General features: G+C 39.0%; 1 protein-coding gene across 8 annotated transcripts in view; it reads right to left on the reverse strand.

The window, feature by feature from the left end:
- Positions 1–27,233, reverse strand: part of BRINP3 (BMP/retinoic acid inducible neural specific 3) — a 556,809-nt gene that overhangs the window by 246,438 nt on the left and 283,138 nt on the right. For all 8 annotated transcript variants that reach the window (XM_017347891.4, XM_008268734.5, XM_008268735.5 and 5 more), the window contains one exon: positions 16,939–17,129. In XM_017347891.4, coding sequence (XP_017203380.1) covers positions 16,939–17,129 — 191 coding nt within the window. The remainder of the gene's footprint in view (positions 1–16,938; positions 17,130–27,233) is intronic.

The following is a 27,233-nucleotide window of genomic DNA, read 5'->3' on the forward strand; positions in this document are numbered from 1 at the left end:
TCTTAATTCTCCATGGGGAGATCCAATTTTCCCAGCACCCCTTTTAGAAGAGAAGGTCCCTTCTCCAGGGATTAATTTTAGCTCATTTGTCTAAGATTATTTGGTTGTAGATGCATTGATCGATTTTTGGAGATTCTAGTCTGTTTCACTGTACTACATGTCTATTTTTGTGCCAGTATCAGGCAGTTTTGATTATAACTGCCATGTATTATGTCATGAAACCAGGTATCGTAGTGCTTCTAGCTTTGTTTTAGTTGTCTAAGATTGCTGTAGCTATTCAGGGTCTTTTTTTTCCATATGAATTTTTGCAGCATTTTTTCAGATCTGAGAATAATGTCATTGGTATTTTGATTGGGAACACACTGAATCTGTAATTGCTTTCAGTGGTATGGACATTTTGATGATATTAATTCTTACAATCCATGAATATGGAAGTTTTCAAATTTTTGTGTATTCCTCTATTTTTCATAATATTTTCTGATTTTTATCTTAGAGATCTTTAACCTCCCTGGGTTAAATGTATTCCAAGGTATTTAATTTTTTTTCTGTAGCTACTGTGACTGGGATTGATCTTAAAAGTTCTTTCTCAACCACAGCATTGTCTATGTATACAAAGACTATTGATTTTTTTGTGTTAATTTTATATCCTGCAACTTTACCGACCTCATTTTATGAGTTCAGATAGTCTCTTAGTAGAGTCTTTTGGTTTCTTTATATATAGAATCACGTCATCTGCAAACATGGATAACTGACTTCCTCCTTTTCAACTGTATCCTTTTGACTTATTTTTATTGGCTAATGTAACTGGCTAAAACTTCCAGGACTACATTGAATAGCAATGTTGAAAGTGAGCATCTTTGTCTGGTACCAGATGTCAGTGGAAATGTTTACAACTTTCCCCATTCAATAAAATGCTGGCTGTGTGTCTGACATAAATTTCCTTAATTGTCTTGAGAAATGTCCCCGCTACACCCAATTTGCTTAAGGTTTTCATCATGAAAAGATGTTGTATTTTATCCTATGATTTCTCTGTATCTATTGAGAGAATCATATGGCTTTTGTTCTTCTGTTTGTTAATGTGATGTTTCACATTTATTGATTTGTGAATGCTGAACCATCTCTGCATACCAGGTATAAATCCCACTTGGTATGGGTGAATGATCTTTCTGAAATGTAGTTCGATTCAAAGCTAGTATTTATAGAAATTAATTAATTAAGAATTAATTAATTATAGAAATTAATTAATTAAGGTGATGTACATTTTTCTGATTCAGGCATAAAGGAATTCGGGAGGATTCCATCCCAGTCAATTGTTTTGAATAGCTTAAGACGAACTGGAATTTGTATTTACTTGAAAGTCTGGTAATGCATTCCTAGGCTTCTCTTTGTTGGAATGGTCTTTATTACTGATTCAATCTCTATTTTGGTCTGTTGGTCTGTTTAGATTTTCTATGGATTCATGATTCAGTTTTATGCCTAGGAATCTACCCATTTCTTTAAATTTTGCAGTTTGTTATTATATAGCTCTTTGTAATAATTCCTGATGATTCCTTTAATTTCTCTGGTATCCGTTGCTACAATTCCCTTTTCAACTCTGATTTTCTAAATTTGAGATTTCTCCCTTTATATTTTTAAGTTGGGCAAATTGTGTATCAATTTTGCTTATGTTTTTGAAGATCCAGTTGTCATTTCACTGTCTTTTGTATTTGGTTTCAATTTTGTTTATTTCTTATCTAATTTTAATTACTTCTTTCTCCTACTAAGTTTAGGCTTGATTTTTTGTTGTTTTTCTAGGTCCTTGAAATTCATTGAGAGCTCATATTTTATGGCTTTCCAATTTCTGAAATAAGCAACAATTGCTATAAACTTCCATATTAACACTGCTTTTGCTGTATCCCAAGAGTTTTGATATGTTGTACTGTCAATTTCATTTGTTTCCAAAAAATTTGGGCTGTCTTTTTTTTTTTTATTTCTTCTTTGACTCGCTGCTCATTCAGCTACATGTTGTTCAGTCTCCATGTATTTGCATATGTTCTAGAGATTCTTTGGTGATTAGTTTTCTGCTTGTGGTCATAAAGGATATATGGTATGATTTCAACTTGTTTTTGAATTTTCTGAGACTTACTTTATGGGCTAGCATATGGTCTATCTTAGAGACCAAGAATGTTCCATACACTGATGAAAAGCATGTGTATTCTTCAATTGTGGGATGAGTGGTATTGTAGATATCAGTTAGGTCCATTTGGTCCACATTGTCAATTACTTCTGTAGGTTTTTTGTTGATTTTCTGTCTAGTTGACCTACCCATAAATGAACATAGGATGTCAAAGTCCCCTGTTACTGCTGTACTGGAGTGTTTGTCTCCTTTTAGATCCATTAACAGTTGTTTTAAATAACCGGGCTTCCTGGCATTGAATGCATATACCTTTATTATAGTCATGTCTTCTGGTTGAACTGTACCCTTAATCATTGTGGGTGCTCTTTGTCTCTTTTATAAGATTTTGTGTTATCTTCTATTTTGTCTGATATTAGGATGACTACAACTGCTTGTTTTTGCTTGCCATTAGCATGGGATATATTTTTCCATCCACTCACTTTCAGTTTGCCTGGATCTTTGTTGGTGAGATGTGCTTCTTATAGGCAGCAAATAGATTGGTCTTGTTTTAATTTTAAATCTATTCAGCCATTCTGTATCATTTAATTGGAGTATTTAGGCCATTTACATTCAAGGTTACTATTGACACCTAGCATGGCCCTGCCATTTCTCCATAAATATTGCTCCTGTTTGCTTTGGATTTCCTCTGTGCTTTTACTGGGACATTTTCTGCCTTCACATTCTTTCATAATTATGACTTTCTTTCTTTGTTACTGTGTATAGCACATTCTTAAGCATCAATCATAAGACTGGAGGAGCAATGAAATTTCTTTTAATTTCTGTTTGTTATGGAAGGTTTTTATTTCACCTTCATCCATAAATGAGAACTTTACAGGGTACAGTACAGTACGCTGGGTTGACACTTTAAGATTTGGACTATGTCCTAGTTCGTAGGCTTTCTGATTTGTGAGTCTAATTGGAGATCCTCTGAGAATCATCTGGTCTTTCTCTCATGCATATTTTACAATCGTTTCTTTATGTTTTGCTGTTTCTTTTTAAGATTTTTTTTTATTTGAAAGGCAGAGTTACACAGAGGCAGAGGCAAAAAGAGAGTGAGAGAGGTCTTCCATCTGCTGGTTCACTCCCCAGATTACTGCAATGGCGGGAGCTGCGCCAATCCAAAGCCAGGAGCCAGGAGCTCCTTCCAGGTCTCCCATGTGGGTTTAGGGGCCCAAACACTTGGTCCATCTTCTACTGATTTCTCAGACCATAGCAGAGAGCCTATTGGAAGTGCAGCAGCCAGGACTCAAACCAGCTCCCATGTGGGATGCCACCACTGCAGGCAGCAGCTAAACCCACTAAGCCACAGCACTAGCCTCTATGTTTCACTTTTGAAAATTTGACTACAATATGTTGTGCCGAAGCTATTTTCTTGTCATGTCTATTAGAAGTTTTATGTACTCATGTTCTTGGATGTCCCTTTGTCCAAATTAGGGATGTTCTTTAATTATTTCACTGAGTAGGCCTTCTAATCCATTTTCTCTTTCTATACCTTCTAGAACTCAAAAGATCCATATGCTGGATCATTTGATGGCATCTCCTAAATCTCCAACACTGTTTTTAATTTTTCGAAGTTCTCCTTTTCAGAATGAGAAACTTAAAAATATCTGTCTTCTAGCTTGGAAAGTCTTCCTTCTGCCTCACCAAGTCTTAAAATTTTTCATTGTATTTTTTATTTTACATATTGAATTTTTCAGTTCTAACATTTCAGTTTATTTTCTCATCTAAATATCATTATAAATGAAATTTTTTTCTATGTCAATTATGAATATCCTTACCTTGTGCATTTGCTTCTCATTGATTTCAAGTAGTTCTATGATCATTCTTTTGAATTCCTTTTCAGGCATTTCATCAGTCTCTTCATCTTCAAATTCTAATATTGAAGTGTTGTTGTGTTCCTTTTGGGGGAGCCACATTGTCTTCCTTATTCTTGTTTCTTGAATTTCTGCATTGATTTTTAGACATTTATGGAAATACTAATTGGTTTCTCCTCTGATGGCTTTTATCTCTGAACTGTGCTTCTGTGGCTTAATGGAGTGTCTGCTCTTCCAGTGAATACCCATAGACGTGTTCTGGGTGTGGCCAGCAATTTCTGGTCAGTGTTTCAAGGTGAGGTGAGGATGACATTTAAGGTGACATCCAAGTTGGGCATGGTAGGAATCCTCTATTGTCAGCAGGTGCATGGTCTGATCACCTCTGTTGGCATAATCACATCCTCACCTCTCTTTCAAGGTAATCAATGCCCTGAGTTAGCTCACAGTGGGTGCAACACTCACCAGTGCTACTGTAGAAACCACACAAAAGATCTGTGCAGTCCTCAGTGTGAGCATGGATCCCTTTACAATACCCACCCCAGGCAATCAGGGAGTTCTGAGCACCAGACACTGCACTCAGTGATTGCCCAGAGACCCAACTGTACCCTGTGCCCCGACACAGAGTTCCCACATCCTCAGCACAAAAGGCTCCCACTGTCCTGGGTCTCAGGGACTCTGCCCTGTTAGCATGTCCTGTCCTTGGAGAGGCAGATACGTTCCCAGAGCCAGTTGCCTATGAATGATCCATCTTGTCTGTTTGAGCCTCAGATATTGTGATATGTTGGGAGCCTGGGGGCACCTCATAGTACTACGTGGGTGCCCAACCCCCTATCAATCCTCCCAGACTAAGATAAAATCAGTGGGGAAAGCAGATTTTCCCTCTGGTAAAATCCCTGCTGTCAGACTCTCAACATTGTTGGACTTTAAGAAAAATTAGGCTGTGGTTGCCAACTGGAGAGGGCAGTTGTCCAGGAGTTGAAGATCACCTCTGACAGCATCCACCATGTAACTGAGACCAATAGGACAAGGCTGCTATCATCCAGAATGTAGGCTTGAAAATAGGTTGAGACTAGGAGGAGAGATAATCCAGCACTGGTAAATGCCATGTTTAGAGTTAGAGGTTTAGAGGAACTAGGTGAGCCATGCCTGGACCCTTGACTCACAGAGCAATGACATGATACAGATGTTTAATGAATATGTTTCTCTCTCTCTCTCTCTCTCTCTCTCTGTGTGTGTGTGTGTGTGTGTGTGTATGTGTGTGAGAGAGAGAGAGAGAAGGCACACCAGGTAGGAGGGTAAATCCAGTTTCTGTCGCTTCATCTTGTTTATAAAGGCATATATCTACAATTAGAATTTTAATTTGATTTTTAACTTAAAATGTTTAATTTTATTTACTTTTCTTTGATTTCAAAAGTTCAGTTCTTTTCCTTCAAGTTTTCCTGTCAAATGGTAGAGCTAATAATTGGTCAGCACCCAGTTAAGAAAAAGATATCATTCTATAAGGTATTGTTCCAAAATTTTACACAAAATGTGTACTCCTTAAAACACTATTTCTGGATTTCAAATATTTTTACAACAAGATAAATTTATCTTTTAACTCCATTTTCTATAAACTTGCTGCAGACTCTCATAAATAGTGTATCATATTAAAGATCAACAAAAGACATACTTTGATTGAGGTCAGTGTGACAATTGAGATGTGACTACTACAGGGAATATTGCTTAGTGCAGAAACAACTGGACAAAAAGAGTGCAATGAACCATACCATGAAGAACACCACAGACTGGGTTTTAAAAGTTTTCTTATCTGTGTTATTGTGATTTAATCTAAATAGCAATCATTATTTTGATTTTACTAATTTCCCCTTCGGTACCTATACCTTATAAGTAAACTTTCTTCCAAAAGTGGAAACAGAGTGGAGATCCTAGACAGTTGAACTGGGAAAAGACATGTTGATTCTGACTATGGGAAGACAATTGAAGAAAAGCACAGGAACTACAATCTGATGGGATAGATGGAGAGAAAATTGTAGAGGAGATTCTACAGAAAGAAGAGAGACACTGTGGAACACAGGGAAGGTACAATCACACAGCAGCAAGCTGGACACTGCCAGTGACTCCCGAGCTGGAATTTTTAGCCCAGAGTCATTATACAAGAAATGAAATCCAAGGAATAGAAATAGGAATGAAGGAAGTCAAATTATTCCTATTTGCAGAAGACATGATTTTATAAATAGAGTATCAAAAAATTCCACTATGATTATTGGAATTCAGAGTTTGGTAAAGTTGAAGGGTATAAAATCAACACACAAAAATCAATAGCTTTGTATACTCAGTCAATTCTATATCTTAAAAAGAACTTGTAATATCAGTACCATTTACAATAGCTACAAAAAATTTAACCAATGATGTTAAACATGTCTACAATTAAAATTACAAAACAGTAACAAAAATTATGGGACATGGACTCTATCGAATACTATACAGCAGTCAAAAACAATGAAACCCGGTCAAGATGGAGGGATTTGGAAAACATCATGCTGAGTGAATTAAGCCAGTCCCAAAGGGACAAATATCATATGTTTTCCCTGACTGGCGACAACTAACTGAGCACCAAAGGGGAAACTTGTTGAAGTGAAATAGATACTATGAGAAACAGTGACTTGATCAGTTCTTGTCCTGAGGGTTGATGAACAATGTAATACTTTATCCATTTTAGTATTTTTTTTGTTCTAGTACCATTGGTTGAACTCTGTAATTAACACACAATTATTCTTAGGTGTTTAAATTTTAACTTAAAAGTGATCCCTGTTAGGAATTTGGAAAACATTATGCTGAGTGAAATAAGCCAATCCCAAAGGGACAAATACCATATGTTCTCCCTGATAGGTGACAACTAACTGAGCACCAAAAAGGAAACCTGTTAAAGTGAAATGAACACTAGGAGAAACGGTGACTTGATCAGCCCTCACCCTGACTGTTGATGAGCAATGTAATATGTTATCCCTCTTAGTATTTTTTTTGTTTTTTTCTACTTAATACTTTTGGTTGAATACTGTAATCAATACACAATTCTTCTTAAGTGCTGAAACTTAACTGAAAAGTGATTGCTGTTAAATATAGGAGTGGGAATAAGAGAGGGAAGAGATGTGCAATTCGGGACATGCTCAAGCTGACTTACCTCAAACGGTAGAGTTAGATACATACCAGGGGATTCTAATTCAATCCCATCAAGGTGGCATGTACCAATGCCATCTCACTAGTCCCAGTGATCAATTTCTGTTCACAATTGATCATAATGATAGGACTAAGAACCAAAGGGATCACATAAACAAGAATAGTGTCTGCAAATACTAGGTGATAGAATCAAAAAGGGAGAAAATGATCCACCATGGGAAGTGAGATACACAGCAGACCCATAGAATGGCAGATGTCCTAAACAATACTCTGGCCTCAGAATCTGCCCTTAAGGCATGTGGATCCGGCTGAAAAGCCCATGAGAGTATTTCAGACATGGAAAGCCAAGATACTCTGGGGAAAAAAAACAAAACAAAACAAAACAAAAAACCTAAATGAAAGATCTCCGCGAGTGAGATCTCAGTGGAAAGAACGGGTCATCAAAGAAGGAGGTACCTTTCTCTGAAGGGAGGAGAGAACTTCCACTTTGACCATGGCCTTGTCTAAATATGATCAGAGTCGGTGAACTCAGGGGGCTTCCATAGCCTTGGCAGCTCATGACAAGAGCCCAGGGTGATTACTGATGCCATAAACAAGAGTGTCAATTTGTTAAGTCAACAACAGGAGTCACTGTGCACTTACTCCTCATGTAGGATCTTTGTCCTTAGTGTGCTGTACATTGAGATTTAATGCTCTAACTAGTACTCAAACAGTGTTTTTCACTTTATGTTTCTGTGTGGGAGCAAACTGTTGAAATCTTTACTTAATATATGCTAAACTGATCTTCTGTATATAAAGAGAATCGAAAATGAATCTTGATGTGAATGGAAGGGGAGAGGGAGTGGGAAAGGGGAGGGTTGCGGGTGGGAGGGACGTTATGGGGGGGAAGCCATTGTAATCCATAAGCTGTACTTTGGAAATTTATATTCATTAAATAAAAGTTAAAAAAAAACAGTAACAAAAGATATAAAAGGAAATATTTAAAAATGGAAAAATATTCCTTGTTCATAAATTGGAAGAACATATCTCATCAAAATGCTCATACTACTCAAAGTAATTTACAAATTCAATGTGATTCTAGTCAAAACACCAAACACAAGTTCTTCTCAGATCTGAAAATAATGACCTAATATGGAATAACAAGAGACATAGAATTGCCAAAGCAATAATAAAAAATAAAATAAAGCTGTAGGCATCACAATACCTAATTTCAAGACATATAACAGGGCAGTTATAATCAAAACAGTCTGGTACTCTAACAAGGATAAACATGTCAAACAAAGGATCATACTGGAGAATGCAAAAATTAATAGACTCATTTACAATCAACAAATCTTTGAAAAAGAACAAAAATCTCTTCTTGGAGAAAGGACAGTCTCTTCAACAAATGGCATTGTGAAAATTGGATGTCTGCATGGAGAAATATGAAATAAGATACCTACCTTATCTGTTATACAAAAATCAACCCACAGTAGATCCAAGAACTAAATCTAAGACCTAAAACCATCAAATTACTAGAGGAAAACACAGGGGAAACACTGCAAACCATTGGCATAGGCACAGGCTTCCTGATCAAATCCCAGAAGCACAGACAATATAAGCATAAATAGATAAATGGGATTTCATTAAGCTAAGAAGCTTCTGAACAACAAAGGAAATAATAAAGAGGCAAGTGAAAGAATGGGAGAAAATGTCTGCAAATTATTCATCTGATAAAGGATTAATATCAAGGATACATAAGGAGCTCAAGAAACTCAACTACAATAAGACAAGCAACCCAGTTAAGAAGGGGTTGATGATCTGAACAGGCGTTTGCAAAGGGGGAAATGAAAATGGTGAGCAGACATACGAAGATGCTCAGGATCACTAGTCATCAGACAAGGCAAATAAAAACCATAATGAGGTTCACCCTATCCTAGCTAGAATGTCTATCAACTGGGGCTGTCACTGTGGTATAGTAGGCTAAGTCTCCACCTGCAGTGCTGGTTCTAGCCCTGGTTGCTCCTCTTCTGATCCAGCTCTCTGCTACGGCCTGGGAAAGCCGTAGAGGATGGCCCAAGTCCTTGGGCCCCTGCACCCACATGAGAGACTCTGAAGAAGCTCCTGGCTACTGGCTTAGGATCTGTCTAGCTCTGGCCATTGCTCCCATTTGGGGAGTAGGCGGCAGACTGAAGACCTTTCTCTCTGTGTCTCCCTCTCTCCCTCTGTAACTCTACCTCTCAAATAAATAAATAAAATCTAAAAAAGAATGTCTATCATCTAAAATGATAAAAAAATAACAAATGCTAGTGTGGAGGTGGGGGAAAATGTACTTTAATACACTACTGGTGGGAATGTAAACTACTACAAGCACTGTGGAAGACAATATGGTGATTCCTCAGAAATCTGAGAATAGATCGCTCGTATGAAGGAGCCACTCCACGCATGGCAAGTTACCCAAAGGAAATGAAATCAGCATATGATTTATCCATGCTCCCATGTTTACGTCAATTCTACTCACAATAATGGAGAGACAAAAACAATCCCATATGTCCATCAGCCAATGACTGGATAATGAAAGTGTGGTAAAAATATGTAACAAAATACTACTCAGTGGCCAGCATCACGGCTCACTAGGCTAATTCTCTGCCTGTGGCACCAGCACTCTAGGTTCTAGTCCTGGTTGGGGTGCCGGTTCTGTCCCGGCTGCTCCTCTTCCAGTCCAGCTCTCTGCTGTGGCCCGGGAAGCAGTAGAGGATGGCCCAAGTGCGTGGGCCCTGCACCACATGGGAGACCAGGAGGAAGCACCTGGCTCCTGGCTTCAGATCGCCGCAGCGCACTGGCCTTAGCGGCCATTTTGGGGGTGAACCAACAGAAAGAAAGGCTTTTCTCTTTGTCTCTCTCTCTCTCACTATCTCTCACTGTCTAAATCTGCCTGTTCAAACAAACAAACAAAAAAAACTTAGCTAAAAAACTGAAGAGCAACACTGAATTCTGTAGAAATGCACTTTTATCAGTAGCACTTGATCTGACACAATATTTGATTCTCCATTTGATTGCTACACATTCTTGACTGTAATTGGCTGTTGCTGTAAAAGTATATTGACTGCATTTCTACTTCTCGTAATGGGCTTTATGTGCTAGATTTTAATATTCTTGAGCCTGAGCAAGTGCACAAGTCTTTTAAAAAGAAATATGTTTTACTGACACAAATCTAATCAGTTTTGAGAGATCATTGATGCCCTTGAAGTCATTTTTGTGGGTGTGAAACAAATGGTAAAAATTTTAATTAGTCCCTCTTATTATGCTATTAAAATTAAGTCTACTTAATTTATGAAGACATGTTCATGTCCTGAGTTGATATACTTGTATCCATATCCATAAGCATTGTGATAATCGAAAAAAATACAAATAGAAAACTGAAGGCAAGAATATGAAAAAGGCACCTGATTCTTAATCACTACAGACATTTTCATGGTTAAGAATTTCAAATGGCACTTAATCAATAGTGTATTGATATCTTATTCTTTTATACCAAAAATTTGAGATAGATAAATATGTATACATGAAAAATTCAGATAACCTTTTGATTATTTGATCAAAATTCTTCAAGTTGCTAAGTGCCATTAATTGAACCAAGTAATTAACAACTTAAATTTGTTAAGTTGAAACATTCTTGGGGTGGGCGCTGTGACATAGCAGGTAAAGCCACTGCCTGCAGTGCCGGCATCCTATATGGGCGCCAGTTCAACTCCCAGCTGCTCTACTTCTGATGCAGCTCTCTGCTATGGTCTGGAAAAGTGGTAGAAGTTGGTCCAAGTCCTTGGGCTCCTGCATTTGCATGGGAGTCCCAGAAGAAGCTCCCGGTTCCTGGGTTTGATCTGCTCAGCTCTAGCTGTTGAAGTCATCTTGGGAGTGAACCAGCACACAGAAGACCTCTCTCTCTCTCTCTCTCTCTCGCTCTCGCTCTCTCTCTCTCTGCTTCTGACTCTCTGTAATTCTGCCTTTCAAATAAAATAAATAAATCTTAAAAAAAGAAATATTTTTCTGGAATTCAAAAGGAATTTTCTATTTAAATGAGAATCAAAAATAACAAGCATGATCAGGTCTCTGGAGAAAAGGGACTCTCCATCCACTCAATGTAAATTGATGCATCCATTGAAGATAACTATGGAATTTCTTCAGACACCTAGAAATGGAGCTACTGTGTCATCCAGCTGTCCCACTTCTGGGTATACACTCAATGGAAGTGACATCAGCACCTTGGAGATGTGTTTGGTCTCACAAGTTCATTGCAGAGCTACAGTAACAGGCAAAGTATGGAGACCCCTTCAGTGTCTGCTGGTGGTTATATGGATAAAGAATTGAGATTCACATAATGTATATATCATACATGCAATGGAACATACTTAAGTCTTTAAATAATCCTGGTTTTTGTAATGAATTAGATGAACTTGGAGGACATTATGCTAAGTAAAATATGCATGACAGAGAAGGAAGCCTACTATATGATCTCCTTTATATAGACTCTAAGACAATTTGCAAGATGTGGGAATGTTGATTTGCTTGTCAGAAGTAAGTTTCACTCTGTGTAAGTATATCAAGACATCCTGTTGTGCACCTTTTACCTTTACAATAACATTTTGAAAGAGAGAATCATGTGAATCCTTCCAAAAACTGCGAATAATGTATGAAATCAAAACCCTGCAACGGTTATGAATGACTTACATAATGCAAATTTCCTTATCTTGTCCCTTCCTAAAGTCAGTTTTTGAATACATAGAAGCAATTTTTAAAATAAATTAATTATTAAATTGTACTGCTTGTAGTCTCAAAGAATAAATAATTTACTCATCAAAAATGCTTCTCTTAAAATTACTATCATCTCTAATTATATAAATAGCTTTTCAACTTTTAATGTAATGCATAATTTCAGAAGTGTGAATTGAGAGTCACGGGGCCTCTTCTCAGTTCCCGAAACATTCTTCATTATGCAGCAGTGAAAAATCATTTACGGGCTGGGAGTTTGGTGCGGCAGTTAGGGGACCACTTGGGATCCTGAATCTCCTATCAGAGTGTGTCAGTCCAGGCCCTGGCTCCCCTTCCAGTTCCTGCTTCCTGCCCATGTGCAGCTCATGATGCAGCCGGTGATGCATGATTTGGTCCCTGACACCCATGTGGGAAACCCTGCACTGAACTCTGCGCTCCAGGCCTGACCATCCCAGTCCTAACTGTTACAGGCATTTTGGAAGGGATCCAGCAGAAGGAAAAGCTCTGTCTTTCTGTCTCTCTGACTTTCACGTAACAAAAACAAACATTTTTTAAAAATCTTTTAAAGATAGACTCTAGCTGGAACACTGAATTTACATGAATTATTCTATCTTTTTCCTGGATTTCTCGGCCACCATTTTTTAAATCCTGTCATTTCAAAAGTTATATTTTTTTCTGTGTAGAAGAACATGAGCAAAATAAACATATCAGTATTTTAGAAAAGTGAAGAATTGCTTATCATTTTAAAGTGTTAATAGGATTCTATAAGATAATTTAATTATAAACTCAGCATCTTTTAAATAAAGGATTAGGGGCTTTTCTGAAAAGCTATGTGCCTTAACGAGAGGTCCTCATAAAGTTGATGAAAAAAAATTTTTTATGAAAAAACTACTCATGGATTTCAACTTTTTGGACCAAGATAAGCTTTTGTCTTTTCATTTCATTTCATATGAAAATGTGTAAGTTCTCCTACACAAGCCAGATAAGAGATTAAATTTCCTCCAAAATAGGATATATTTTAATTTTCTCATTGATGTTAATTGTGTAGCCTTAAGTTACTACATATTTCAAAGTGGTCATTTTGATAACCTGAGTCTACTGAGTTAAATCTCTTGAAAATAATAGTCAATATTAAGCATTATACTTGATCAGTGGTCTACAAATAATATTGCAAAATAATAATCGATGTAAATGACATTAATCACAATAATCTGGTAATTAATAAAGATGCATGGGCATTTGAGCAATTGATTTTAACTTACAGATGTGTTGATGAGTTACAATTCACATTTACATCCATAATTGTAAGAAACAGAAACAACAAATTGCTCTATTCCATTTTCTAGTAACTAGCTCATAGTTAACACTAATTGCTCAACTCTTGAGTTTTGCAAAAATTAGCATGATAAAGCAGGCATGATTTTACAGATTTAATTATAATTTTGTGGTTATCTGCTAATAATTATACTTGATTTTATTTTTTGAAATACTTTGCATTCTAAATTCTGTTCATCAATGGACAACTTTATTCAACATTTGTTTAAGATTTAAATGTCTACTAGTTTTCATTTTAATTGCAAATTGCATTAGCAAATCAATGAAACTGTGGACCATGATACCTTTAAATTGGGTTCTTTAAAATATGATAACAATGCATTGGAGCTGGTGTTTGGGCTAATGAGTTAAGCTGCTGCCTGCAATGCCAGCAGTCCCATATGGGCGAGGGTTTCAGAGTCCTAGCTCTTCCACTGCCAATTCAGCTGCCTGCGAATGTGCCTGGGACAACAGCAGAAGATGGCCCAATCTTTGGGCCCCTGCACAATGTGGGGGGCACACATGAAACTCCTGGCTTTGGCCTGGCCTAGCCCTGGCAATTTTGGTCATTCAGAGAGTGAATCAGCTGACAAAAGCTATTCCTCTCCCTCTCCTCCTCTCTCTCTCCCTCTCTCTCTCCCCCTTCCTGTCCCCCTCCCTCTCCCTCTCTTCCTTCCTCCCTTTCTCTTTCTCTGTAACTCTGCCTCTCAAACAAAATGAATCTTTCAAAAAATTACAAACAACATATCACATCTTAAGAAATTTAGTAAAAGAGTTCAGCTCTTGGTTTCAAGGATACCACAGAAGCACTTTGCACTGAATCATGTAGCCACTACAAGCACTGCAAGAAGTGGTTGTCCTTGGTTGTAGCCTCCCCACCTCCTCCCCGACAGCTTCTCCATCTCTCATCTCCTAACTTCCCTCTATGCACTTGCAATCTTAGTCACTCTTGGAATTAGAGAGATACTATTTATTTGTGCAAGGACACATCTGATAATTAAACCAAATAAAGGATACTGTACCCCAGCAAAATGCAGTCCTGTGAGTGCACATTTAGTGCAAGGCCTCTGTACAACTCTAGAAGGCATCTGACTCCATTCTTGCTGAAATACAACATAGTAGCACAAAGCCTTTCTCTGGCCTCTTCACAGTAACTGGCATCGTGACTAATCCTAGTCTGTGGGAATTACCAGTCATATAAAATCACACCTGCTTCAGAAAGAAGTTCTGGTCTGGCCTAAATTGAAGCCAGGAAGCTCTAACTGCCCTCCTTGCTTTCCCATGCCTCGCCACCTACTCTTGCATTCCTTGCTCACATCTGTGCCCATCTTCTTAGCAATGTGGCTGCTGGCTGGCCCCCAGTCAATCTCCCCTGATCTCAATTACATCACAAACCACAGACACTTTTGTGTGCAACCCATTCCCATATCATTTTGACCCTCATGGCCCCTGGATCCCTTCCCCATCCTGTTTTACAATACACACAGCCTTTGAAGCTCTTCCCACTCTGTACTTGGGGACTCCTCTCCATGATAATGGAGAAAGGGCATTCCCTGGAACCCTGTCAGTGTAAGGCCACAGACTTTTTCCCCAGAGCTGCTGCTACATCACTCACTTTCTGTAAAAATCACCTCTCCTTTGAGGTTCATTTCTACCATCTAGCTATATGATAAGCTTCCACAAATTGTTATTTCCTGTTGTATCACCAGAGTCTAAGAATGGAGCTTATGTACAACATTATGTCACATTGAAACATGTGGTTTTTCTGATACGTACTTCTATTGTACAAAACTAGAATGATGTACAAATACCCATTGGCTTTAGACATGAAGTGCATATGAATCTTTCTTACATAGGGTGAGTACAAAATCTCTATTCTGTAATTGCATTTGGTTCTGCACAAACAAAAAATCAATAACCATATAATAAACACTTATAACAGTGATTTCTTCTACCAGAAAATAGAGTTGGATTTAACTTACTGTTTATATCACTGAAATTGATTTCCAAAAAAGTCTATTTCTCTTCAGCATCCTCAAATTAAATGTCTCCAAAAATAATCTACCTTTCAAAAAATTTAAATTAACTGAATATCTGCATTTGTGCTGGTTGTATTTTTATTTATACAGCAAAAATACTACTTATATACTTGATTTCCCAATATAGCCGAAGTCAAACATTGGATTAATTCTCTCTTACAGTTTGTATCTATGGATGCCAGTTTCCCAAGCCCTTTTACTAGCAAAACTGAAGACATGTACTCCAGGACTTTGCAATGCCGTTTGCGTATCCTTTATGTAAAGATATTTACACAGTGTCTTCTCTAATCTCCAATATATCCTGAGCAAATCATGGATTTTTGGAATAATTTTCCTTCCCTTCCCCAAATTCTGAAGCAATGATTTTTCAACTAACATACAAAAAAAAAAAAAAAAACATGCACATTTACTTTATTCTCATCAAGCAATAAACTGTTATAGCTAATAGCTGTTTTTTGCATTAACTATTAAATGTTAAGACTTGAAACACCAGTAAAGCTCTTTAAATTTTATTTTGCAACTATTAACTTAGTCCAGGATCACACTGTGCTGATGTTTTGCTTTATTAGTTTTACAAGGGCCATTGGCCACACAAAATAACATGTGACCTAAACTGCCAGAGAAATGTGTCTGGAAATCTACAGTTTGGAAGTCTATCAGCAGTGTCTTCTTTCTCTCTCTCTCCCTCTGCCTGTCCTTGTCTTTCAAATTAGAGCTTTATTATTCTGCTCATTTCTCAGTTTTGTTAAATCAATAATGACAAATATTTTTGGTGAATAGTTCATGTTAATCTTTATTTCTAGATAAGGGCATATTTGGACTTCTAGAAATCTATAACTAAACACTTACACCTTGAATTTAATATAAAAATACTGGAGAAAATACTTATAAAACTAAGACTTATTAATGATATTTTGTGCCATGACCACTTTTAGCTAATAAAGTCCCCTTTGCAGATAGTATTTTTAAATACACAAAAAAGAAAAAGAAGAATTGTAAAATCAATTAACCTTCAAAGACAAAGTTTTAACCACATATACCTTATGGAGCAGTTTGTATACTCCAGGATCTAGAATAAACTTAACACAGTTGAAGCATATTTCTTCTTTTTTTTTGTTTCTTTTTTGACAGGCAGAGTGGACAGTGAGAGAGAGAGACAGAGAGAACAGTCTTCCTTTTTGCTGTTGGTTCACCCTCCAATGGCCGCCATGGCCGGCGCACCGCGTTGATCCGATGGCAGGAGCCAGGTACTTATCCTGGTCTCCCATGCGGGTGCAGGGCCCAAGCACTTGGGCCATCCTCCACTGCACTCCCGGGCCACAGCAGAGAGCTGGCCTGGAAGAGGGGCAACTGGGACAGAATCCGGCGCCCCGACCCGGACTAGAACCCGGTGTGCTGGCGCTGCAAGGCGGAGGATTAGCCTAGTGAGCCGCAGCGCCGGCTGAAGTATATTTCAATTACAGTTGGCCCTGAAAAACTGTAGGCAAATGTTCAAGGAAAAAAATTGCATCAAAGTACCTACAATTTTGTATGAAATACAGTATGTAATATATAAACAAAGGAAAGTTAGAAATATGTTTTATAAAGCCTTATAATACCATTGTCTTAATGCAATAACAAAGGATGGAGAAGTATGTTTTGGCAATGGGAAAGCAGGGAACGAGCGAGTTGGGTCTGAGCGCATTCGTACCTTTATGGCAGTGGACGCGATTTGGATGTGGTGCAGTCTCCGGAGGGTGCTGTCCCTGTCAATGAAGTAGGAAGCAGCCAGCTGATGCAGCGTCTCCAGAGTGACCGAGGAGCTGTTGGTGCCGGGGTCGCTCCCTTCAGATCGTCTGCTCAGCTTCCGCTTGTCCACAAAAATTGTGAGTGACTCCTCTCCTGTGTTAATGATATTGCAGATTATTTCACTTTCTACCTGAAATCCATTATCACCTGCATGCAACTGGGAAGTCTAGATTATGAGCATAATTAAACGAGTGATTAAACACTGAAAGAGCAGGACTTTTTACATTTTATGTTCTTAAACAACCCTCAAGTAACTAGAAAATTTCCTGGGATCTTGAAGGCATTAAATATATGCCATGAATGTGAGGTATTCAGCTTTGGCAGAAGAATTTCTTTAGGTCTCACTAAATTTCTAATACAGTTTAGCTTACCTAACACTCATATGGCTCAGAAGAAAAATAAGATAACATGTAAAATAAACTTAGATGGAGTACATCCTATGAAACTGTATTCACTCAGAAATTTTTACCACAGAGCTGTATTTAAAACTGAAAACATGGCAAAGTATTAGCAGTTGTCAATTTTGATTTAAAATATGGATAAATATATATACATATATACACAAAAATATTTAGAAGCATCCTGCCTACAATATATAAAAACAGTGCATATTAATCAACCCTGTGGAAATCACCAGAGTCCATGGGAACTTTAGATAGCAACAATAAACTTTTAAGGGTGAAATGTAAACTATATTATATTTAATCCAATTTTTAATGCCAGTGAACAATATCCATATAATTCAAAATAGACATGGAGAACTGCGATCCTCCAGCTGCCAGGCTATTGGCTATTGGCTGGCAAGCAACTGTGGAACATGGCATCTTCCTCTGCAGAGCCCACCTGCTCAGGTACACCTGCCGATGTACAAAGTGACAAGCCAGTTTTTTTTTTGTTTGTTTGTTTTTTGTTTTTTGTTTGTTTGTTTTTTTTTTTTTTTTTGACAGGCAGAGTGGACAGTGAGAGACAGAGAGAAAGGTCTTCCTTTGCCGTTGGTTCACCCTCCAATGGCCGCCGCGGCCGGTGCACTGTGCTGATCCGAAGGCAGGAGCCAGGTACTTATCCTGGTCTCCCATGGGGTTCAGGGACCAAGGACCTGGGCCATCCTCCACTGCACTCCCTGGCCACAGCAGAGAGCTGGCCTGGAAGAGGGGCAACCGGGATAGAATCTGGCGCCCTGACAGCAACTAGAACCCGGGGTGCCGGCGCCACAAGGCGGAGGATTAGCCTATTGAACCGTGGCACCGGCTGCCAGTTTTGTTAAAGGTCAGATAAGACTGCCTACCAAACAGCTTGCATTTCAACTGTAAAATGACATAGCCCTGGTGACGATCCAATCCCAACCAAGAGTTCATAATTATTTTTTTAACTTTTATTTAATGAATCTAAATTTCCAAAGTACAGCTTATGGATTACAATGGCTTCCCCCCCATAACGTCCCTCCCACCCGCAACCCTCCCCTTTCCCACTCCCTCTCCCCTTCCATTCACATCAAGATTCATTTTCGATTCTCTTTATATACAGAAGATCTGTTTAGCATATATTAAGTAAAGATTTCATCAGTTTGCTCCCACCCAGAAACATAAAGTGAAAAATACTGTTTGAGTACTAGTTATAGCATTAAATCTCAATGTACAGCACACTAAGGACAAAGATCCTACATGAGGAGTAAGTGCACAGTGACTCCTGTTGTTGACTTAACAAATTGACACTCTTGTTTATGGCCTCAGTAATCACCCTAGGCCTTGTCTTAAGCTGCCAAGGCTATGGAAGCCCCCTGAGTTCACTGACTCTGATCAGATTTAGATAAGGCCATGGTCAAAGTAGAAGTTCTCTCCTCCCTTCAGAGAAAGGTACCTCCTTCTTTGATGACCCGTTCTTTCCACTGGGTTCTCACTCGCAGAGATCTTTCATTTAGTTGTGGTTTTTTTTTTTTTTTTTTTTTTTTTTTTTCCCCAGAGTGTCTTGGCTTTCCATGCCTGGAATACTCTCATGGGCTTTTCAGCCGGATTCCCATGCCTTAAGGGCTGATTCTGAGGTCAGAGTGCTGTTTAGGACATCTGCCATTCTATGGGTCTGCTGTGTATCTCACTTCCCATGTTGGATCATTCTCTCCCTTTTTTATTCTATCAGCTAGTATTTGCAGACGCTATTCTTGTTTATATGATCCCTTTGGTTCTTAGTCCTATCATTATGATCAGTTGTGAACATAAATTGATCACTGGGACTAGTGAGATGGCATTGGTACATGCCACCTTGATGGGATTGAATTGGAATCCCCTGGTATGTTTCTAACTCTACCGTTTGAGGTAAGTCAGCTTGAGCATATCCTGAATTGCACATCTCTTCCTCTTACAAGATTATCAGGTCATCCACTATCAGTGTAAAGGCACTAACATTTTTTTCAGACAAATCACTTTCCCTGTAGTATCTATGCCTCCAAATATATCCTAGAAAATGAATAGACCAACTACACCAGCTACAGGAAAACCGTCCCTGGAGAACATGAACCTGTGGGTCTGCTCATGCGCTGCGTTGGGTCATGAGCACAATGAACATCTTGTTGCGGAGCATCTGAGGTAGACAGGAGCCAAATGTAATGGCCACTGGATCTCAGGAAAATTCACCCATGTGCTAAGTTGTGAGGAAGTAGGAAGCAAACCCTCTGCACCCTGAAACACAAAGGAGGGTGGGGCGTGAGGGTCTCGGAACTCACGATGCAGCTCCATCACTTGTACAGGCGATAGGTTGTACCAAATAAGAGTGAAAATAAGGTGGTAAATACTTAGTGCTAATTATAAACAAAAACGAGGCAACACTGATGATCTTGATATCAAACATTGTAGAATTCTGGCCAAAATCATTTAATGAGGAGAAAGAAAAATACTGCAGAGTATGATTCATCTGATCTTGCAAATCTGTGACAATGGTAACCCCATTAGAAAGCAGAAAACAGAGCAGCAGTAACACACACTGCTACTATTAGAATTCAATACATATTTTCTAGACCTATATCCATCTGGCGTGGGTAAGACCTAATGGGGAAGAGCGCTGACACCTATGTAATGAGGTAGAATTCATCAGTAAATATCAAACCTCGTATTGATTGTAGACAACAAGCCTTTATTTTTAAGAGTACAGGTATTTACAAAACGGTGACCATGGGGCCGGCGCTGTGGCACAGTGGGTTAAAGCCCCAGCCTGCAGCGCCGGCATCCCATATGGGCACCGGTTCAAGACCCAGCTGCTCCACTTCTGATCCAGCTCTCTGCTATGGCCTGGGAAAGCAGTAGAAGATGACCCAAGTCCTTGGGCCCCTGCACCCACGTGGGAGACCAGGAGGAAGCTCCTAGCTCCTGGCTTGGGATCGGCACAGTTTCGGCCGTCGCAGCTAGTTGAGGAGTGACCCAGCGGATGGAAGACCTCTCTCTCTCTCTGGCCTCTCTTCTCTCTGTGTAACTCTGTCTTTCAAATAAATAAATAAATAAATATTTGAAAAAAGATGATAAAATGATAAAAAGAAATGATTTTAAGTTATGAAAATTTAAAATAAATATAGTATTATTCACTGACTACATTATAAAATAAATAACTAATAGAAACCATAGATATTTTTATATGGATAATATATAGCTATCTGGAGACCATACATACAACACACATCATATAAAGCTGCAATTTATAAATATGGATGTAAAACCACAAATAAACCAATAGCAAAAAGACCACAGCAGTAAATTTTAAAACAATCATATCTCATGATTCAGTAGGATAATCCTAGCAGGCAAGAGGATTCAGTATTAGGAAAATATTAATGCAATTTAGGAGAGTAACATGAAAAAACATTATGTCTATTAATGATTAATATATATTATAAATATAATCATAATTTCTGGCAAACTGGAATTAATACATTAAAAGTAATTTTATAGTTCCTTAAAAGGTAAAATACATGAACATCACCTTATGAGACAGTATCTTACTTACTAGGAAAATGCATCAGGTAGTCGCATTAAAATCAGAACCAGACAAACACATCCAGAAGAAGCAGTCCTGGTTAATCAGTAATAAAGTCAAATAGAGGAGGGAAGGCAAAGTCGAGCAACAGTGTTGGAAATAACACGGAACAATGTGTTTCTTTGTATATGATGATTATTTCTTTGTGTATGATGATGTTGGGGAGAACACCAACAATGAAGGGATGAGCTGCTGCAATCAGAACTTACAAAGATAGAAGCAAACAATGAAAACTATGCATTGAGTAGACAAAAATATACAATATTAACTAGTGACAAGAAATAACGGGTTAAGATATGTCATTTAAAGCAGCAAGAAAAATGAAAAATCTGTATGTGTAAAATTATAAGCCATTCCTGGAAGAAGTTGTAAAAATAGCTTCTCATAAATGACAAAATGTCTTGTTCTGAACGGGAATATTCTATATGAAAATATATCAGCAGCTGGCATTGCAGAATAGTGAGTAAAGCTACCTACCTATGATTCTGGCATCCCATTTGGGCAGCTGGCTCCTCCACTACTGATCTAGCTCCCAGCTAATGTTCCTGGGAAAACAGCAGAAGATGGGCCAAGTACTTGGGCCCTTCTACTCAAGTAGGAGACCAAGAATAAGCTCCTGACTCTTGACTTAGGACTGGCTCAGCTTCAGCAGTTGTGGTCATTTGGGGAATGAACCAGAGGATGGAAGACCTTTCCCTGTCTCCTTATCTGTCTCTCTAACTCTGCCTTTCAAATAAATATTCTTTAAATATATATATTAATTTTAGTTCACATATAATTATAATATAATGTGATTAAAAGACCAGTTTACTTTTTGTTTTCTGGAATTAGTCATGTCAGTTATAAATTTGAATGAAAAAAATCAATCAACCCTCACCAGGAAAATTTTTCAAACAAGGAAAGACCAAAAGCACTTAACCATATCTGAATGGTGTTGCATAAATTTTTGTAATGAAAATCATGTAGTATTGATGCATGAATAGGCATACAAATATAAAATCCATAAAAATAATAAATGCATGTGGACATTTATCAAATAATAAGGACTGGATATAATTTTTAAGATTTAGTTATTTATCTGAAAGGCTGGGTTGCAGAGAGAGACCTTCCATCCACTGTTTTATTCCCCAAATGGGCACAATGGTCATGGCAAGGCCAGGCTGAAGCCAGGAGCTTCATTCCAGTCTCGCCCAGGTTTGGCAGGAGCCAAGCACTTCTGCCATTTTCCGCTGCTTTCCCAGGAGCATTAGCAGTGAGCTGGATCCAAAGAGTAGCAGCTGGGATCCAATCAGTGCCCCAAGGGGATGCTGGCATGTTGCAGGCAATGGCTTAACCTGCTGTGGCACAACTCAGTCCCCAAGGATGGGATATTAATTCGTTAGGGTAGGCAGAATTTTACTAAATGACACTGCAACACGTAAGTAGCCATTTGGGACATAAAGGATGTGACTGTGTATAAGGATCAATTCTAGACAGCTTTAGAGACATGAACATTTAAATAAAATGAAACCATAAAAATACCAGAAGAAATCATAAAAACACAGGGAAGAAAAAAACGCACAAAATTAAAAATTTAAAAGTAATAAAATAAAATAGATTATTTTTTCTAGCACTGAACTTCATAAATCAATTTTTGTAGGTAAAATACATATAAACATATAAAAGGCAAGGTGGTTAATATCTCTAACATTCCAAAGGCTTCCCAATATCAAGGAAAAGACAAACAAGTTTCACATACGGAAACATGAAAAGAGATTTCAGATAAAAGTCTATGTAAATTTGAAGAAAAGGTCATTTAAGCCAAAGCACAAGTAATTTTTTTAAAAAAATTGTATTAATACATTAGTTTTTACAATTGTAAAATCTGCCAAAACCCAAATTTGACAAGTTGGGTGTAGCCGCTGGCAACTCAAGTAAACAGGTACTTGGCTGCATCGCCCAGGGGTTTACAAAATGGGAGTAACTCGTCCAAAGGGCAGAGTTAGCTGGAAGAGACTCAGCCTGCTGACTTTTAGATTCTCTCCCAAATTAATGCTGAATAAAAGATGCAAAAGGTTTTTCAATGTGGCTTTATTTTTAACATTTGAAGAGAAGCTAAATTAATGTTTAAATTATAGGAATAAAGTCTGCTAAGCCTACACAGGAGAATACTGTGCAACCATATGAAATCCTACACATTATTGTGATAAATGTAAATACATAAAAATACATTTCACAGGTGGCATCTTTACAAGAAAGGGGAATACCCAAGTAAGTGAATCTATTTTTTTTTGTTTTTCTTGAAAGCAAAAACAGAAATCACAGGAAACATTAATGAAAACCTTATAGAAATGTTCACCTAAAAAGAAGCAGAGGGAAGAAGATGGAGGAAGAATTTTGGAAGAAAGATGTCTCTGAATATATATATATCAATGCAGTGTTTAAGTGCTGAAAACATGGTTTTCAGAGTACTAATTTACATATAAAATTAAATCAAATTGAAAGCCATCCCTAAAAATTATAAATACAAGGCAATGTTACTAGTTATATATATATTATGTTAATAAAATAATTATACTTATTAAATAACAGTGATTTGAATAATAATAAAGTATATTTTTAAAGTTTATTCTGATGGGAAATAGAACTACAAGGAATCAAACTTCTTTCTGTTGTCTATTTGAGTGTAGAGGTGTTAGCAGTGGTGATGATGTTTTATACAGCATGTGGTTACATATGGTAACATCTGATCACTCACTGTAGGAGTCTCTGCTTTGAGCATATCAGAAAATTCATTTAGGAACAATTCATCAAGGAAAAAATGGATTAATTCACAAAACAAATTTTCTGGAGAGTCCAAGATGGCTGAATAGGAGACAGACTTTTCACAAGGGGAAAACACCAGAAGAAAAATGGAGGAAGTGCATTCCCAGGGTAGAGCTGCAGTGCAGTGTGCAGTGGAAATTCTACAAAAGGAAGCGGGATGCCGTGGAGCGCTGTGATAGGCATGGACGCACAGCAAAGAATGGAGAAACCACACAAGACCTCCGCAGCTGAGCACTGGGGAAGATGCCAGCTGTGGAGAGAGAGGCAAGAGCACACTGTGGCAGCCGTGCTACTGACGACGTGGCCCGAGGGAGACCTTTGTGGCCCACACTGGCCGTGGGTCTAGCCTGGAGCCCTAGCAGGGGCAGGGTACCTGCCTAACTCAGCAAAAGAAAAGCATGTCTCTTTCTCCCATTCCCAGACAAGGGCGCACATCCACCAGCAGGGAGACGGCACCATTCTGACACAAGTTGAAGCTGCAATGACTCTTGTGCGTAAGTGCTATCAGGGGATTTTATAAGAGAAAAAATATGCATTCTCCACTGACCTGGAGTCTCGCAGAGAAGGCTGACAGGGGTCTGGGCACCTATGTGGGCTCTGAGGTGCCCTGATCCTCTCAAAATATCATAGGCTTTAGGCTCAAACTGCCAAGGCAGAGCACCCACAGGTAACTTCTCTGCTCCGTGGATGAGATAGGCTAGCAGGGCAGAGGGGATTCCCCACACCCCGAAACCATGGGAGCCTGTGCGCTGTGACTGTGTGAACTCTGTGGCTGCATGAGAGGGCACAGGGTGTAGCTGGGCCTCTGGGGAATCACTGGGTCTGACTTCAGAGGCTCAGAGCTCCCTGACTGCCTGGGGGCATCATTGCAGAGGGATCCATTCTCACACTGAGGACTGCACAGACTGCGGCTCAGGCACCAGTGCAGGTGAGGGCTGTACTCACCCTGGTTTAATCCTGGGCATTCATCACCTTGAAGGAGAAGAGGTGAGGGTGTGACTGTGACAACAGAGGTGAGCGCAACCTCCCCCTGTTGACAATAGAGGAGATCCACTCCTGGCCCAACTCGGGTGTCACCCAGGATAGTTGCCCAACCCAGTGCTCCCTGGCTACACCAAGGACATGCCTCTGGGTATTCACTGAAAGAGCAGACATTCCACTAAGCCACAGAGGCATAATTCAAAGATAAAATCCATAAGAGAAGAAAGCCAACAAGCATTTCCACAAATACCTAAAAAATGCAGAAACTCAAGAAATAAGTATAAAGAAGACAACATGACTTCTTGAAAGGAACAAAACAATTCAATGTTAGCTTGTGAAGATGGAGAGATTGACGGAATGCTTGAAGAGGAATTCAGAAGAATAACCACAGGAATACTCAGGAACAATGAGAGGCAAATTCATGAGTTAAAGAAATCCATACATGACTGGAGGAAAAATCTTCCCATGAGATTGATATTTTAAAGAGAAATCAAACAGAAATATTAGAAATGAAAGGAAGAACTCAATACGTCAAAGCCTTAACAACAGACTTGGTAAGGCAGAAGAAAGAATATTCGAGGTAGAAGCAAATCTTAGGAAATAATTCAGACAACCCCCCAAAAGGACAAATTAGAAAACTTAAAGCAATGCTTGAGATGTATGGGATACCATCAAGATATGAGTCATAAGAGTTCTTGAAGGTGTGGGAAGAGAGGATGGCTTAGAAAGCCTCTTCAGGGAGGGGTTAGGGAATACTGTGACAGGCGAAGGGTAAATAGCAAAAACAAAGTTCTCAGGGGAGAACTGGAGAAAAACCACACTGGAATTCCTACAAGAGGAAGAGGAATACATGCACCTGTACGGAAACTGCTGGTGTGCAGCATGCACATGGACACAACACACAACTGCAGCAGCCAAGGGCCAGAGTTGGCAGCGGCTTGGAGATGGAGAGGAGATCAGACTACAGCAATCTGCAGTGACACAGAGGAGGCAGAGTGTGGCACGAGTCTGGACTGGACCCCTAGGGGCTAGGAGTTACCAGCAGTTACCCACTGACCCAGCAGAAGTAAAAGGGGCATGTTTTCTTACACACACCTCGGGACAACACCACCCATTGCCCAGCTAAGAAAGGGCAGGAACTATTTTAGGTTTGGGCAGCAGCCTTTGTGTGTGCACAGCAACCGGCTGAGACAGGGCAACATCTTCTCAGCGGTACTGGAGTCACTGTCAGGGAAAGGGCAACATGCAGCGGGTGGCTACAAGTGTGATACAGAGATTCTAGTGGAGGGAGAAATCTGCCGTCCCCACTGACTTTGAGCCTGCCTGTGAGGACAGACAGGTGGATGGGTTCCCACATAGGACTGTGAGGTGCCTTCAGACTCCCAACAAACCACTGGCTCCAGGGATCAAGACGCCTAGGTGAGCTTCTTCAGGAACATTTGCCTCTCTTTTGACTGGACAGGCTGGCAGGGCAGGGCAGGACCTCTGCACTCAGCAACTCTGGGATCCTTGTGTGCTCAGACTGTGGGGACTGGTTGGTTACATGAGAAAGTGCAGGGTGTAGCTGGATCTCTGGGCAATCACTGGGTATGGCTCCACAGGCCCTGAACCCCTTGGCTATTTGGGGTGGGAAACTGCTGTAGTAGCCAAGCTCATAGTAAAGACTGTGCAGATCACTTGTGTGGTTGATATGATGGCACGGTTGAGTGTTGAACATACTGAGGGGCTTGAACCTAGGCATTGCTCAGCTTGGAGCAGAGAAGGTGAGGGGGTGATCACACCAACAGAGATGACCATTACCCACTTCTGTTAACAAGAGGAGATCTACAGAGTCCAATTTGGGTGTTAACCTGGATACTTGCCCCACCATGGAGCACTGACCAGAACTCCCCGGCCACATTCAACACACACTTCTTTATATTCACTGAAAGTGCAGACATTCCACTAAGCCACAGCAGCATAGCTCAAAGATAAAAGACATAAAGAGAAAAAAAAATAACTCCACAAATGCCTAAAAATAAATGCAGAAATTCAAGAATAAAGAAGACACCATGACCACCCCCACAAAGGAACACAACAAATTTTCAATATTACAATGTGAAGATAAAGAGATTGAGGAAATGCCAAAAAAATTCAAAATATTAATCATAAGATTACTCAAAAGCAATCAGAAGCAAATCCACAAACTAAAGAAAACCATATATGACATGAATAAAAATTTCTCCCAGGAAATTGAGATTTCAAAAAGAAATCAAAATGAAATATTAGAAATGAAAAACTCAATAGATCAAATGAAAAACATGCAGTGGAAAACCTGAACAATGGACTTGCTGAGGCAGAAGAAAGAAGATCTGGGCTAGAAGATATACCTTTGGATATCTTTCAGTCAAGAAA

This window comes from Oryctolagus cuniculus, chromosome 13 (genome assembly GCF_051225735.1).
Source record: "Oryctolagus cuniculus isolate XC-2025 breed Fujian yellow rabbit chromosome 13, ASM5122573v1, whole genome shotgun sequence".
Lineage (NCBI taxonomy): Eukaryota > Metazoa > Chordata > Mammalia > Lagomorpha > Leporidae > Oryctolagus > Oryctolagus cuniculus.